This window comes from Syngnathoides biaculeatus, chromosome 22, assembly GCF_019802595.1.
Source record: "Syngnathoides biaculeatus isolate LvHL_M chromosome 22, ASM1980259v1, whole genome shotgun sequence".
Lineage (NCBI taxonomy): Eukaryota > Metazoa > Chordata > Actinopteri > Syngnathiformes > Syngnathidae > Syngnathoides > Syngnathoides biaculeatus.
This window is the reverse complement of record NC_084661.1, coordinates 11137620-11154320: the sequence shown is the minus strand read 5'-3', so window position 1 is coordinate 11154320 and position 16701 is coordinate 11137620. Positions and strand designations below refer to the sequence as shown.

Genomic DNA, 16701 nt, shown 5'->3' with positions numbered 1-16701 from the left:
ATATCCATTACCATGCATACGATTTGTTAACTGTAGTTTAATAATTTGCTAAATGGCTCAAGTTACTTCAATATTTAGCTAATAGTGGGGCAGAAATGGAAAATGACATTTTCGCAAATAGGCGGGTTATGCAAGGTATATATATATATATTTTTTTTTATTCCACACTTGATGAGTAGGCAAGTGCTCCAAGCACAGAAAAATTTGTATAGACAACATTAATAAGTAGATGGATTTATCTTGGTTTAATGTTATTTTTAATACCACACAAACCTGGCATTTCAATAGGGGTGTGTAGACTTTATAGATCTGTCTGTGTATGTGTGTGTGTAAGCAGCAGTGCATATCACCTCATCATGGAAGTTCAGTTTAATTTAGTAAATTAATTTCTGTCAGACAGGTCAAGAATGTTTAGGATCTAATGTTCAAAAGAATTACTTCAAACAAAATCTCGGCATGAGGACTATGAGCCAGTCCCTTGTAAGGTTTTATGTGGTGCCGACCTGACTCGGCAATTTGTTTTTAATATATATTTTTTTATTTATAAAGAGGAAAAGCTGTCAAAAGGAGGACATTTTACCGTTGGCCAGATGTAAATGGAACAAAGCATCATTACGACTTATACTCACTGATCTTAAAAAAAAAAAAAAAAAAAGACTGGATAGAGCACACACATCGAGCGGTATGGTGTATGCCGCCATCTTGGTACTCCCAAAACGTGTGGTTTACAGGTTGGATTATAGTGGGGTTTTTCTCAAAGTTTGGCATGTGGAATTAAAAGTGGTCGTGTGAGCTTGACATATTTGCAGTTCTGGTAACATGAAGGATTTTTGGTAAGCCAAAAAAGGCTAAGTGCAAAGGAAAGACATAGAACACCATGACTACCAAGAAACCTTGCATATTACCTAGGGCCCGATTTACGTGACATGTTAACTTTTCCCAAAATTACGCTGTGAAGCACTATCATCATAACATAGCAAAAAACTAAACATTTTTTGTCATAAAAACATTAAATTTGAAGTCAGTCAGTTACATATATTTTTGAAAATAAGGACTCGCAATGGGAAAATACATGCTAAACAGATTATTCATTTGTTGTCTCTGCGACGTCCTATTTCTGACAGAAATTTTATACTTGTTTCCTCGCATTTGAAAATCAAATTCAACTTGCAGAGTTCTGAATTATGAGATCCATCAAAAATTTCACAGAAAATGTGTTTTCCTGCTGATCCAACTGATGAAGTTTGGGAAAATATTTACATGGCTTTTTCACAGAAAAACCGTCGGCCTCCAAAGGTGGAGAGTGAACAGTGAACAACAACAACAACCGGAAACAAAACTTTATTCAAGTTAATTAAGATAATCAGAAAATTAAAAAAAACCGTTACAAACATTGTCAAAGTAAATCTTTCTAAGTTACCTGTGGAATGTTTTCTCACAGCCACAAAACTGGCGATTAATGCAATTATTCGCTGGCGCTGCACAGGTCAGCATGATTGTTTTGGGAGGATCAAGATGGCGGATGGCGACTTCAGTTTTGGTGGCCAATGAGCAATCCAGTCTTTTTTAAAAAATGTTTTGGATCAGTGCTACTACTACATCATTGATCTACCGGTGTTATTAATTTGACATTATTGAATGTGTGAGATGCTCCATTTTTAAGAGTTAATATTAATTGTTTTTGTATGTGCTGAGGCGGGAATGGGTGGACACCAAAAGGTTTGGGAGCCCCAGAAACTGGAAACTGGATGGATGAACAGATTTCATTTGCAGACGGGTGCAGTTGACACGATTAGGACCTTTTCGGACTTTCCCGCTTGCCGTACCAAGAAGGAGGCGTGGCCAGGGATCATCCGCAATAAAAATCAACGGGCGCCAGACGACACTAAAAGTCCTTGAACGCCTCTTCGCAGCAGAGCGGACCTCGAATGCCAGACGAAACCGACTTCACTTTTGTGACGCACCCCAACCGTCCGCTGCGTCGTGGACTTCTTGACTTACTCCGGTAACAAACCAAAAAAAATAATAACAATAAAAATATTAATAGATACCTATACAAAAGAAAAAGAGGGCGATTCGTTTCACGTTGAATATTGCACCGCCAACATACCAAAACAAGGAAACAAACCAAAAAAGATAATAAACAAATTGAAGCCCCCCTCCAAGCACCCCAGCGGGTCTCCGTCAACAATGCCGCTGAGCGTGAACGGAGTCCTGTGCACGCTGGCACTGCTGCTCGTCTGGCGAGCGGAGGAGCTGGCCGAGGCGTGCAGCTGCGCCCCGGTGCACCCGCAACAGGCATTCTGCAACGCCGACGTGGGTGAGTACGCCGCCCACGCATGTCCAAAGACGCTTGTTGTTGCTGTTGTTGTTGTTGTTGCTGTTGTTATTGTTGTTTTGCGCCACAGCTAGCACCCTCGTGTTTCGGTCGCTAGTGCTGCTCAAGGCCACCACTCGGGCTGCATTCTGATTTGCACCGCAGCGCCTTTCTCCTGCAGACCCCCCTTTTAAGATCACCACAGAACCCTCCATATTGACGAAAAAAAAGGGTCTTAATAAAAATCTAAAAAAGAAGAAAAGCAATTCAATGAGCTGGGCTGCTTAATTTAAGCTAAATTAATTGCCAGTAGAACAGGAAAATTTGACTTGGCAAGATTTCATGTAAACATAGCCTCAAAACCGACCCCCCACCTATACATTAAAATATTTGTACTCGATTCTTACAAAATACACCATCAATAGACGTGTGGCATTCTTTATATTTTAGCTTGAGTCACTCATAACCAATAAAATCTTGAAATATCAATACATTTTCAGGGAGGAAAAAATGCTGAAGCAAGTGAAATGTTCATGTAAAAACTGCCTGGTAATAAGAAATATAGCACACATAATTTTTTTAAATTGAATTGAGATGTTAAACCTTTTTTAGATTTTATTTTTTGTAATATAATGCCGTGGTTCTCAACTGATGTTACCCCATTAGCTTTATTTTCTTTTTTATCACCCGCCTCTTTTATGTAGAAATGAAGAATAATAAAAAATAATTTTTAAAATTTCCTTTGAAATCCATTCACTGGCATTGACGGCTTTAGATGTGAAATATCCATGTTAACTGGGAGGGCCGGCAGTGATTAAAAACATGTATGTCACGTATTAATACACAAGACATGTTCAAGTTGATGGTTTTTTTGAGATTTTAGTTTTTGCAGTATAATGCTGTGGTTCTCAATGATGTTACCCCATTAGCTTTATTAGCTTTATTTTCTTTTTATCACCCGCCTCTTTTATGTAGAAATGAAGAATAATAAAAAATAAATTGTAAAATTTCCTTTAAAATCCATTCACTGCCATTGACGGCTATAGATGTCAAATATCCATGTTAACTGGGAGGGCCGGCGGTGATTAAAAGCATGTATGTCACGTATTAAAACATAAGACATGTTCAAAGTGCCTTTTAGAGTACCACGTTAAATTAAGAAAGTGACAGTTGAACGTGCGAAAAATCAATATACATGAACTAAATATCACATTGAAAAAAACAACAGTAATGAAATGCTTATAGAGTCCCATTTGAAAAACCTAAATATGGTCAAATATGGAAGTTCCTGTTTTTGCACCGGAAGGAGGATGTCGTTGCGTCATTTTAGCCGCTAGTCTACTGTAGAATTGGTCGCAACATTAAAAATGTACCAATAATTGCGTTTCGTAGTCCCTGTGGTGTCGTGTCTTGCGTTTGATTTCCTGTCCTGCCACCTCGCGGTGTCATTTCTGGCGTGGGGCCAGTGTTGCGCTCTTTACGGCTCTTTAAAGTTTAAAGTGGCCCCGAGTTGCCAAGGAAACGGGGGGCGATCTCACGTCACTCATTACCACTCAGTGATCTAATGATAGTTCCGATTTACACGTATGCCACTTTGCATTTTTTTTAATTTTTATTTTTTATTGTTGATGTATTTTACTTTCTAGTAAATCAGACGCACACTTTGGAAGTTTACGTGGCCCCCGGGACGCCGACGGGGCTCGGCTGGGGCAACGTGGCACGGTGGAGGGGGAAAAGAGAGGAACAGTGTCGAAAGGGTCGGCTTCACTAAAGGGTTGGGCGGGCGGTCGGGTTAGAAGAAACCGAATCTCTGCAACCCCGTCCCCCCCCCCCCTCCCTCTTTTACTTGATTTCCAGTCCTTTTTTTTGTGAGGAGGTGTGGTGCAAGATTTGGAATTACAGGAATGCTTCTCAACAGTTTTAACACACCCCAAGAAAAAAAACATTAGACATGCTCACAAGTGCACGCAGGATGCGGAGCGCTGGGGCTCCGATGACATCTGGTTGACATCCAGGCTGTGTTTTCAAGCAAGGGGGTTGGGGGGGGGGGGGACGAAAGTCCCAGTGTGTGAAAATTTCTGTGAGAAGTTGCACCTCCTCGTTGTTGTTGTCTCCTGTTTTCTGACTCAGTGGGACATTTCGGATGACGAGCGAGAATGATTTAGAGGTTGTACTCAAGAGGCTTTGATGGGGCGGGAACGCGAGATGGAAGTTTTGCGGGGACTTCAAAAGAGCTGCGCACCCTCCTGAGTGAAATCAGAGATTTGCCTCTAAACATATCATGTGTTTGAAGATGATTCCCGAAACCGTGCGCCGTTAAACTGTTTTTCATCTTTTTAGTTTTCCTTTTTAGTGTTCTGTGTTAATAACACATTTATAACACATGCTTTACCGTTGACAAAAAACTCTTGACTCTGAAATGACTGTGCTAACCCTTCTCCTATTAGATGCGCTGCCTATTGCCGCAATGACAAACTCCCACCGTGAGCATCGCTATCTGGTGCGGTATTTTATCTTCGCGCCTCTGTAGCACATACAAAATGAATGGGTTTGTGGACGGGTGTGCTGCACCTTGCTAATTCCAGATTCAATTTTTCCATGTAGCAGTAGTCGTAGCGGTATTAGGAAAAGTGTGCTCGTCCCCATGTTTAAGAACAAAGGCGATGTTTATCACTGTGGAAACTACAGAGGAACAAAGATCATGTGCCACATGAGTGGAGGCAAGACTCAGGACAGAACTATGTATCTGCGAACAACAATATGATTTCATGCCTAGAATGAGTACCACAGATGCACTATTTGCCTTGAGGATGCTCGTGGAAAAGTACAGAAAAGGGCTGCAAGAATAATTTTGCTTACTGTATGTTGTCCATATCTTAGCAGAAATTAGTTTGTAGGTTGTTCTTTGACAAAAGAAAATGGTCGCCAGGGAGGGTCGGAAACATCAGTCGATGTACCGACCAAATTGCTAAATTGGCGACGCTGCGCTCATAAACAAACACATCTGTTTGCAGCCATCTTGTTAGTGTAAAATGTTCCAGAGGAATATGTATCTGATTCCTTTTTTTTAATTATTATTTTAGAAACAAGATGTCTCCGATCAGTGTGTGTTTGGTGAGCCGGTGTGTTTTTTTTAGGCCTTTTGTGAGTCAACAGACCTTTACAGGAAGTCTAAAATGTGGTTTGGGGTTTGCGCGTGACACGGCAAAACAGTCGTGGAAAGGATTTTTTTTTTATTTCTCGCCACACGTCTCCGTGCGCTTCCTGCAAACGACGCTGTCAAAATCATGCGGTCTGACAACGGGTGTTTGTGAAGCGGAAATGGCTTCCACACTGTAAATAAGTGGCGCGCCCCAGCAGCTGTTTTCACGGTCGCTGATGCTGCACGTCGGGCCCGCAAGCCGCGGCGATCGCGCAGCGTCATGCTCGCGCCTCAAACCTCGGCGAAAATAGGATTCGACGCAATCGTCTGCGCGCCCCGATGTTCCACTGCCCCCGTAGTAGTCTGTCTGTTATCTTGTGTATAGACAACAACACAGTAGAGCGGCGGCTTCATTTGTTTGTAGCGCCGTAGACTAATGATGCAACATCCCCTTTCGGTTCCACAAAGGGGAACTTTTAGATTTCAGCTTTTAATATTTGGTGAGCTGAACCAACAAAAGGAGGAAGTCTAAACCGGGGTGAGCGAGGCTGGGGGATCATTTCAAAATAAAGCTTCGTTCACATGCTGCTGTTGCGCATTAAGCGTCGCAGACGGCTAATAAGGCTGACGTGACGGAAATTACAGCTGACATTTTAGCTTCGGCGCGGCCTGATGTAATTGGCTCAACATGTGGCGGCAGATGGAAAAGGAAGAGGGTCGCCGTGGTGGTGGTGGTGGTGGTGGTGGGCTGGATGGATGGAGGAGGGGGTGGGGGGTCGCCGTGGTGGGCTGGAGTTTTTGTGCGTGGAAAAGTTGTCCAGAATCAGCCCGTCTGAGTCATTCGGCTCCATCCCGACAGCGCTAGCGAGAGAAATGTGGGTCACTCGGTGGTTTGCTGCTGGATTGGCGGTCGGGCGCTGATCACATGAGCTTGCGGTCTTTGATCTGCAGTCCCTTTGACTTCACTGTGAAAGCGCACTTCTGGGTCGCATCGGTTTATGGTTCCACGTTGCGTTTTCTTGGGCTCGCATTGTCCTGGTCCTCTACGCACCGCGTGTTCTGCGATTTCCACCTCGCATCTACTACAGTTTGCATTATCCTCTTCTTTTGCAGTTTTTGTCTTTGGTTTTCATCGTTCCCGCTTCATCTATGTGGATCGCATGAGCCTCCTCCTCGTGTCTACTACGCTTCACATTTTCTGCGATTTTCTTCTAACAGTGAGCGCCTTATTTTGTGGTCCACACTTTAGTGTTCTACACTTGCGTTCTTGTTGTCTTCTACAGTTTAGTTTGTCCTCTTGTCTTCTAAAGTTCTCATCTTCTTCATTTTGCGTCATCTGAATATACTTCTGTCTTCTACGGTTTCCAGTGTTGTCTTCTTCTGCGTTTTGTATATTTTAGCGATCGCATTATCCTCTTACACACTGGTTTCCATCCTCATGCGTCTTTGTCCATGATTAGCATCTTCTCTGGTCCACATTTTTAACGTTTCAGTCGGGTCTTCTTCTGTAAAGTTCCCTTTCTTCTTCTACAGTTAGCGTCGTCCACTCCCACAGTTCAAGTCTGCGGCGAGCTTATTCTTTTATAATTGGTGCCTTCATCTTACACGGGTCACAACTTAGCACGACCCATCTGTCTGGTTTACCTAGTTCCGATTGGGGCTCATCGAAATGACTAGTTAGATTTTGTCCTTAAATTTGCCTCAATAAGGGCGCTTCAAACCTTCCTGCTCAGTTGTCGGCATAGCTCCTTTTTCATGCACCCTCTTATAATGATACGTAGCTATTGAACTACCGTAATTCCCGTCCTAAAGAGCGCACCTGGTTATAAGCTTCACCTAGTACATTTGTAAAGGAAACACCATTTGGTACATACATACGACACAACTGTGTAAAAGCCGCAAGTGCCCACGTTAAAACACAAGAAAGTTGAATGCTAATGCTAGCCCTAGCGCCGCGCTAACGCTAGCGCTAACACTAACAGGGCCGGTTAAACTCTTTCCGTGTACTGAGGCTTATAACCAGGTGTGCTAATGCTAGCGCCGCGCTAACGCTCGCGTCGCATCACCGCATAAACCGCAGGCGTGTGAAAAAAGTCGTGGCTCGTAGACCGTAAATTACGGTATTTAGGGCGGCACTGTAGCTGACAGATTGGCACGTCTGCCTCGGGGTTCTGAGGATCTGGGTTCAAATCCGGTCTTGCCTGTGTGAAGTTTACATCTTGTCTCTGTTCCTTCGTGGGGGGTTTTTCCACAAAGTTTTCAAAATAAAACTCCACACAGGCAAGATCAGATTTGAAACCACGTCCTCAGAACTCTGAGGCAGACGTGCTCATCAATTGCTAACGCTAACAGGGCCGAGGCTTATAACCAGGTGCGGTAACGCTAGCGCCGCATCACCGCATTAATCGCAAGGTTGAAACCGTGTGGGGAAAAAGTCATAGGCCGGAAATTACGGAACTTCGCATGTGGCACTACCGACTGGGTTTTGGGGCCTCCTGTTCGGGTACGTCGTCCTAAACCTTACTACGACCTCCGGACTTCTGCATTCTGTTCACCAGCGTGTCGTATACATCGGAGTCAGCGGCTTTAACGGCAACTTCCTGTCGGCTTTGCACCCCCGTCGCCAATCCTCGTTAGATCGCGACTCAGAATGAGGTCAGGAAGCGAGAGCGGGACGAGGGGGAAAAAAAAAACAAAAAAAAAAAACAGAGGAATGCAGGCCAGAACGTTAGCCAGGTACAATCACAGTCGCACGCATGTGTGTGTGTGTGTGCTTGCGCGTGTGTGTGTGTGTGTGAGTCTTGAATATTTGCCGAGTGCGACTAAAAATGCTGAGGTTTGCACACAGTTCCGAGCGCATAAAGATGAGCATTATTCGATCGTGTATGAAACGCTTAAAAGCTGCAGGCACTCTAAAACTGAAGAAGTACGCGTAAGAGCACTTCACGATGATGATGATGACCGTCGGAAAGAAAAATCTGTTGGATTTAAAAAAAAAAAAAAGGGCAGTGATTGAATGAATGAACTTTTATAGTACAGAGTGGTTATTAAGTTACAGTTTTGAGGTGTACAAATGGGTGTCGGAGTCCAAACTTGGTGTGCTTGAGTCCACAGTGTGTATCTTTGTGTGTGTGTGTTTTACCCACTTTTGATTGTTTTTCCTTGACTCGCTCGCTCACATTTTCCATTGAGAATTTAATGTCGTAAGCATAGCTGAAGCTTGGGCGTCGCCAAACACACACACACGCAGACTGCGCTTGTATCAGCTTTCAGGTTCTTTAAATAGAGTTGGTGGGGTGGGGGGGCTTTTTTTAAGTCATCGTATAGGGGCTCCGATTCAGCTGGTCACGTCTGGAAGCAGGAAGAGTCAGTCAAAATGTTAAAAAGCCCCCAGGAGGGTTTTGCCGTTGCACTGTTGCGGGGGGGGGGGAATCATAATTCCACACGCAAGCCGTTTTTCCCTCGTTGATTTAAAAACTCATTAAAACGAGGTTTTGAAAAATTGCGTTTCGTTCAACAGTGATCCGGGCGAAGGTGGTGGGCGAGCGAGAGGTGGACTCCGGCAACGACATCTACGGGAACCCCATCAAGAGGATTCAGTACGACGTCAAGCAGATCAAGGTCAGCGCAAAGCGATCTGTGTGTGTGTGTTTTGTGCTTTTTCGAATACTTCAAGTTCAATATTTTTTTTTTTTTTGTGGTTTTCTTCAGATGTTCAAGGGACCCAGTCAGGACATCGACACCATCTTCACCGCGCCTGTGTCGGCAGTGTGCGGCGTCACCCTGGACACGAGTGGCAAGAAGGAGTACTTGATCTCCGGTGTGTGCTTTTCGACTGCGGCGATGGGAATCGAACAATGAAACAAACGATAATCAATACATGGTTACGCATGTCGGGGTTGGGTTGTTTTTGTGCAAGAGGCCCACTTTTGAATTATGAATTTAATAATACCCGATACGAGCGCTGCATGGTGGCAGTGAACTTACTTCAACTCAATTTGCAATAAACAGCAGTTAATATTCAGCAATACATCAAAAAGAGGCTTCAAGCGATTTAATACCACTCCCAGTTGACATTTACGATCACAGTAAACATTAAGATAATTACACTTTAGTGAGTTTTTTAAAAATGGAGTCACTTAGTGGTGGGAAAACAATACTATACTGCCTCGTGGTGGCGTAGGCGGGTACACCAGGAAGAGCAGCACAAATGATGGGATTGCAGTATTAAATCACGATGTATTGTTTATCCATCCATCCATTTTCTCTGCTGCTTATCCTCACGACGGTCGCGGGGGGGCGCTGGAGCCTATCCCAGCTGTCAACGGGCAGGAGGCGGGGTACACCCTGAACTGGTCGCCAGCCAATCGCAGGGCACATAGAGACAAACAGTCGCACTAATAATCATCCCTTGGCGCAATTCAGAGTGTCCAACTAATGTTGCGTGTTTTTGGGATGTGGGAGGAAACCGGAGTGCCCGGAGAAAAGCCACGCAGGCATGGGGAGAACATGCAAACTCCACACAGGCGGGTCCTGGATTGAACCCGGGACCTCAGAACTGTAACGCTAACCATTTACCAGCTGATCCACCATGCTGCCATGTAATCTTTAATTACCATTTCATTATGTTGTTACTGTGGGGTTTTTTTTCTGAGGTAAAAATATTTAATTTTTTATTTTACTATATTCAAAATATTTAGACATTATTTTTAATTAGTTATTTATTTTGAGTAGTTAATTTGTCCTCCCAAAAATGAAATATTCTCAATTTTCCAAAATGCATACAACAAAAAAATACATTTAATCATATATATATATATATATATATATATATATATATATGTATGTGTGTGTGTGTGTGTGTGTGTGTGTGTGGAGTTAGCATGTTCTCCCCAAAGTCTGCGTGGGTTTCCTCCGAGCACTCCGGTTTCCTCCCACATCTCAAAAACATGCAACATTAATTGGGCACTCTAAATTGTCCCAAGGTGTGATTATGAGTGCGGCTGTTTGTCTCAATGTGCCCTGCGATTGGCTGGCAACCAGTTCAGGGTGTACCCCGCCTCCTGCCCGTTGACAGCCAGGATAGGCTCCAGCGCTACCCGTGAGGATAAGCGCCAAAGAAAATGGATGGATGGACACAGCAGACAAGAGTTATGACGCTATAAAAACATCAATGTCATTTTTTATTTCTTTTTCCTCCAAGTAGTTCTTCCCCGTGCCGTTCCAAATGCGCATTGCTAGCTGTGAAGTCTTCACAACTGAGGCTGAGCTGCACTGTGGTTGTTTACGTTTCCTGTCCTTTCCCAAATGTGGGAACTCTTTCCGCCTTTATTACGTACTAGAATGTTCCCTGCTGCAAAATGAGAACACATACAAGTTCCTGGCCTACTATCGCTATCCGGTGCTGCATGACTCATCCTCCCTGCAGCTGCAAAGACTTTGGTTCTGTTGAATGTGACGCTGCAGCACGCTCCGGAGACAAGATTACTGCAACCTCAGCAGATGTTTCATAAGCAAACAACAAAAAATATGTATACGTGTCCTTTTTGAAGGCAAGGCCGACGCCGGCGGGCAAATGCACGTGACGCTGTGCGATTATATTATGCCGTGGGACTTGTTGAGCAACACCCAGAAGAAGAGTCTCAGCCAACGCTACCAGATGGGCTGCGAGTGCAAGGTAAGAGCCGAGCGTCAATAAAACTATATTATCAGCTTTTTCTTTTTTAATTATTATTATTATTTTTTTTTTTTTACACAAAGTAGATCATTTACAACTTGGGTTTTAGTCAATAATTTGCCAAATGTTTCCTTAGATCAAAAGATGTCAATATTGGTTATTGCAAAGCAAATGTCAACTATTGAGAGAGAAACTTTTCTAGCTTAAAATTTCAATCTACAATTTTAATAGTGTCCACAAATATGTAAGAAAACAAGTGATATGTAATGGATTATGTAGTATTTCCATATATTGTAGAAAAAAAAGATATCACTGATTCATGTAATTATAATTAGCATTTAAATATAATTTCAATTACATAACTACAACAAAAATATAAAATGATTAAAGCATTTTAAATATTTATAGTAAATATTTTTCAAAGAAATGATTTCCAAAATTAGAATACTGTGTGGTGAAAATGAATTGCAATAATGAATAGCTGAATATAATTACAATAAATAAAAAAAATATGAGATTAGAATGATTTAAGATATTCTTAGTTATAATATTCAAATGAAATATTTTATGTAAATTACAATCTAAAACAGCGAAAGATAAATTATGGAAGTACAAATTATGATAAATAAATATCTAATAAGTACAGGGCACGATGAACGATTTATAAGCACATCTGCCTCAGCGTTCTGGGGACCCGGGTTCAAATCCGACCTTGCCTGCGTTGAGTTTTATTTTGAAAACTTCACGGAAAAAACCCACGAAGGAACAGAGAGAAAATGCAAACTCCACACCGGCAAGTCTGGATTTGAACCCGGCTTCTCAGAACCCTGAGGCAGACGTCCCAATCTGTCGGCTACAGCGCCGCCTAAATACCGTAATTTACGGCCTACAAGTTCGACTTTTTTCACACGCTTTCAACCCTGCGGTTTATGCGGTGATGCGACACTAGCGTTAGCATTAGCGCACCTGATTATAAGCTTCGGTACACAGAAAGAGTTTAACGCTAGCGCCGCACTAGCCGTAGCGCACTTGGTTATAAGGCTCGGTGGACAGAAAGAGTTTAATGCTAGCGCGGCGCTAGCCTTAGCGCACCTGGTTATAAGCCTCGGTACACAGAAAGAGTTTAATGCTAGCGCGGTGCTAACTAGCTCCGTAGGCCGTGAATTACGGTAAATGTATAAATGAATAGAGAAAACATTTCCAAGTAAGCCACTGAAATGTTCAATAATACAGCTTATAGAAATTTAACGAAGTTTCTGTTATGTAAGATTGTTGAGTGCATCCTATAAACAAATGTCAATTTGTGCGGGGGGGCTGGTGGTCCGTAGATTGTCCGATGCCCCCTGCTTCCCTGCGAGATCTCGGCCCCTGAGGAGTGCTTGTGGACAGATCTGATGATCGAGAAGCAAGTGTACGGCCGCCAGGCCAACCACTACGCCTGCGTCAAGCGCGCCGACGGCTCCTGCTCCTGGTACCGCGGCGTGGCCCCGCCCAAGAAGGAGTTCCTGGACGCCGAAGACCCCTAGGGTAGGCCCCCTCCGCTCGGGCCTGAAAATTTCGACTCACGCAACCGTCGGGCCGTTTTGATTTCGAGGGGGGAAAACGAATCTGTAGCCTCTCTGTGTCTATTTTAAACCAAATGAGCGTTCTTTGTTGTCGTCGCGGTTGAGGCATGAGACTGGTCTAGTTAGTGATGATGTAGTTTCCTCCTGAGGCTGGCGTCAGGAGGACAGAACTTAGGGTTTTTTTTTTTTGGGGGGGGGGGTTTAGGGTTTTGTGCGAGTGTGTGTGTGTGTATGTGTGTAGCGACAGAGCACTTCCTCTAAAGCTCTTTACGTCCAAGTCCTAACCAATCGATCCGCGAGCTGCGCACGATGATTCACTTCTATGACCTCATTGTCTGTTTTATCCAAAGCCAAAATTCCAAGTTGCCTTTTTTTTTTTTTTAAATTCATCTTTTGTGTGTATCTTTTTTTGAAGCACGCCCACATCAGGCTCTTCCTCGTTTTGAAAGCAAAACGATCCGACATTTTCATTTGGTGACAAATAGCTCACTGGACAAATCTATGGTGTGTGTGTGTGTGTGTGGTGTGTGTGTGTGAACGTACACGACATTTCCTTGCTCCCATTTTCCATGAAGCATAGTGAACCGTCTTCAAACAAGAGGCTTATTTTGCACAAATATGGAAAAATGTGTGTCCCCGTTGCGCACAATAGTCCTATGATGCCGCTTATCTGCTATATGCGAAAGGTCACGTGACCAAACAGGAAAACACGTTATCTGACTTTCTCTGTTAGCGTCTCCTATTCTAACGAGCATGACTATAGATTATTGATTTGATTATTTGAAGCAAAGCTTGATAAAATATAGTTTTCTTTATGACTGGTGTCTTTGGACAAAAGTTAAATATTTCAATATCATTAATTTATACTATCATGATATGATATATGGAAAGACAAACTAAGCCTAAACATCAAATATTGTCGTTTTTGCTGTTTCTGTGGTGAGATCTAGCATTTAAAAAAACAAAGTTTAAAATTCATACGATTGCTTTGTCACGGGTCCATTTTTGCCGTTCGTGTACGTGCAAATGTTTGGAAAAATACAGCTGAATCATTTAAATCGAATCAGTGAACCGATCCAACTAGTCATTGCTCGTCAGGATTGAACTCATTTGAGTCTAATGAATCGGGCAGTTTAGTCAGCTGAGCCCGATTTCTTGATTCATTTGAGCCCCTTTAGTCACTGATACAAGAAAGTCAGCAAAACGGACTCCGTGATAAGATGGACTTGAGTTTCTGAGTCCACCCACTTGAGTCAATGGTCTGAAGTGCACCGACAGACCGATACACCAGAGTCATTTGAGTCAATCAACTTGAGTCAGTGAACCAATACAACAAGTCATCCAAATGAACTGAATCCAGTCAGTACAGCTTTGATCATCTTGAATCTGCGTACTTTCCGCAGATTCAACTAATTCAAATTAGTGAATTAATACAACTGAGTCATTTGAGCCCAACAACCCAAATATACCAGTTTTTGGAGTCTGCTAACTTGAGTCGGTAATCTTGGATGACGATGTCCTATGGATTCAGAGTTACTGAATCGAGTCAACGAATCGACACGAGACAACTGAGATCCCATCTGAATCAGTTTACCGATCCAACTGAATCTTTTGAGTCTGTGTAATTTCTTCTTTGGCCGCTAAATGGAGTCAGTGAATCGACAGAATGAGTCAACTGAGTCTCCTAACCTGAGTCAGTTTATGAACAGAATCGAATCGTCATTTTTCTATTTTGTTTTTAGTGAGTCCACATTTTTGAGTTTCATAAGCCTCTTGTTTCGTCTCTTGTACTGAAATTTATGTTAAATGGGAGCAATAATTCACAGTGTTCTATTCTTTCCGGAGGCACCCACGCATACACCTATTTATCCTGACTTGACCATTAGTATTATTTTTGATGAATTATTTACTGCCTTAGTTCACTAGATTTGCACTTTTTTTTTTCTCTGAGGAACCGTTCCCGTACAGAAAGGCCTGAACACTGACGATGTTACAATTATTAGTATTAATATTATTGTTGTTATGTTTATGGAACCCCCCTCAAGCAGTTTTTGCCTCTTTTGAATGATGATCGCAGTCGTCCAGTAAAGCAAACAATCTTGTCACGTGGAATGGCCTAAAAATGATATTTTTATTCTTTGTTATGGATCACGTGTGCATTTTGACTATTACCAATATATGGGGTGCGGCCTTTTCCATGTCCCACTCGCCGAAGCTTTCGGTCCACCTTTTAGAGCACACGTAATACGGCGCTGATTTGTATGCAAATAAAAACACTTAAAAAAAATTGTATACAGGCACTTTCCATTTTAATCAGTACTGTATCCTGAGATAAAGCCAACAAAATAAACACATGTAAAAGACATTGTAAATATATTTTAAAACCTGATATTATTTTTTTTAATGTTCAGCAGAAAGTACAGTAGCTAAACCTCACAGGGCAGCCTGTGCCATAATGTAAAGCATTTGAATGGCTTTTTTTTTTTTAATCTAGAAAATTGAGATCAAAATAAAAAATCTAAAAAGTTCACAACGTAAATGTGACCTATGCCCTGTACTCATCAATTGATTTAAAAAAAATATATATCTTTTCGGGAGGGGAATTTAAAAAAATTAAGATATTGTGGTTGCACAATTGTACACACCCTGGGGGTGGGTTGTTTTCGCACACCTGCCACCATTTAAATTTTTTCTGATGAACCACAAAATGTTCACATGTTTTTTTTTTTACTTTTTTTATGCCATCGTTGACTGGAATTTGGAATGCTTCATAATTCCCCATGTATCCATTATCAGGCTATATATAAAATCCATGATTCCAAAAAGGTAATATTTTGTTGGGTTTTTTTTTTTTTTTTTTTGAAAGTGTACCTGATAAATTGGTGAGCGATTGTTTGTATACATTAGGTATGAAAAGGAATATTAGAGGCATAATTTAAACTGAAGTTTTCATTCTGTGTTATTGTTTTTGTGTAGTTTGCCACGCCCCCCGCCCCCCCCCCATTAATTTTCTTGGAAAAAAATGTTTAGCCGTCGAGACGAGAGGGTCCTCTTGCGCTGGAGCGCCGTGAGAGTAACGCAAGAATATTCATTCCATTTTTTTATTTTTTATTTTTTCTTGTGTGAATAATAATAATAATAATATTAGTCCACCGTGCATGTGTTCGATGCTTTGTGTACGTCCGGCAAAAAAAAAAAAAAAAAAAAAAGCAAGACAGAAATATACCGCATTATCAAATAAAAAGATGTCTTTGAAAAAGGATGAAAGTCTTTTGGCCTCTTTTTTTTTTTTAACGTTAAAATTTGGATTCCATTGGAGCACTTCTAAAACTGCTCGTATAGTATATAAAAACATATTGAGAACTAATATTTGTTTGGATCTGCCCTACATTGATGTGTCTTTTCTTTTGCAGTTCCCGACATCGTTCACAGAAGTATTTTAAGGCGCCGCAATAAACAAATATCCGACACTGTACTCATCTTTTGATGTCCAAGTGCTGTTTATTTATTTCTAAGTGTTTGTTTATTTCCGAGCCTCAGTATGGAGGTTGCTAGCGAGTGGGAAAGACGCGGCGGACAAATCGCGCGAGTTACTTGACGCCACTTGGAAAATATTTGAAAAATGTGCGGACCCGGGCCAGAGAGCAGGTTTTGTCGTTTCTGTTGATTCCTGTCTTTATGAGCATAAAGTTGTTAAATTTTTAAAATCTTTTCTTCTCTCGGGGAGTGTATGTGTGAGTTAGTGCAAACTTATATGTGTGTGTGTGTGTTGCAAATGTGCGTGTTTGCTTTCATGTCAGGCCCCTGTGACCTTAAACATCTGCTTTTGACTTTGGCCTCAGATGTTTACTTCCTAACTTCCCGAACTTGTAAAATGGGTCAAACATCGGGAAAGATGGTGGCCTGTAGTTTTGGCGTCCTCTAGTGGCCGCTAGCGGAAAATTAGTTTCAGCTAGAATAACTGTTCAGTACTTGCAGTGATATACTGGAGTTATGGTTT

The 16701-nt window shown here is 42.0% G+C and overlaps 1 protein-coding gene across 1 annotated transcript; it reads left to right on the top strand.

The window, feature by feature from the left end:
* The first annotated feature begins 1871 nt into the window (after positions 1 to 1871).
* Positions 1872 to 15959, top strand: timp2a (TIMP metallopeptidase inhibitor 2a). Its single transcript, XM_061810607.1, has 5 exons — positions 1872 to 2320; positions 8980 to 9080; positions 9171 to 9279; positions 11012 to 11136; positions 12465 to 15959. The coding sequence occupies exons 1-5, from the start codon at positions 2191 to 2193 to the stop codon at positions 12660 to 12662; spliced, it is 663 nt and encodes a 220-aa protein (XP_061666591.1). The 5' UTR covers positions 1872 to 2190; the 3' UTR covers positions 12663 to 15959.
* The last annotated feature ends 742 nt before the right edge of the window (positions 15960 to 16701 follow it).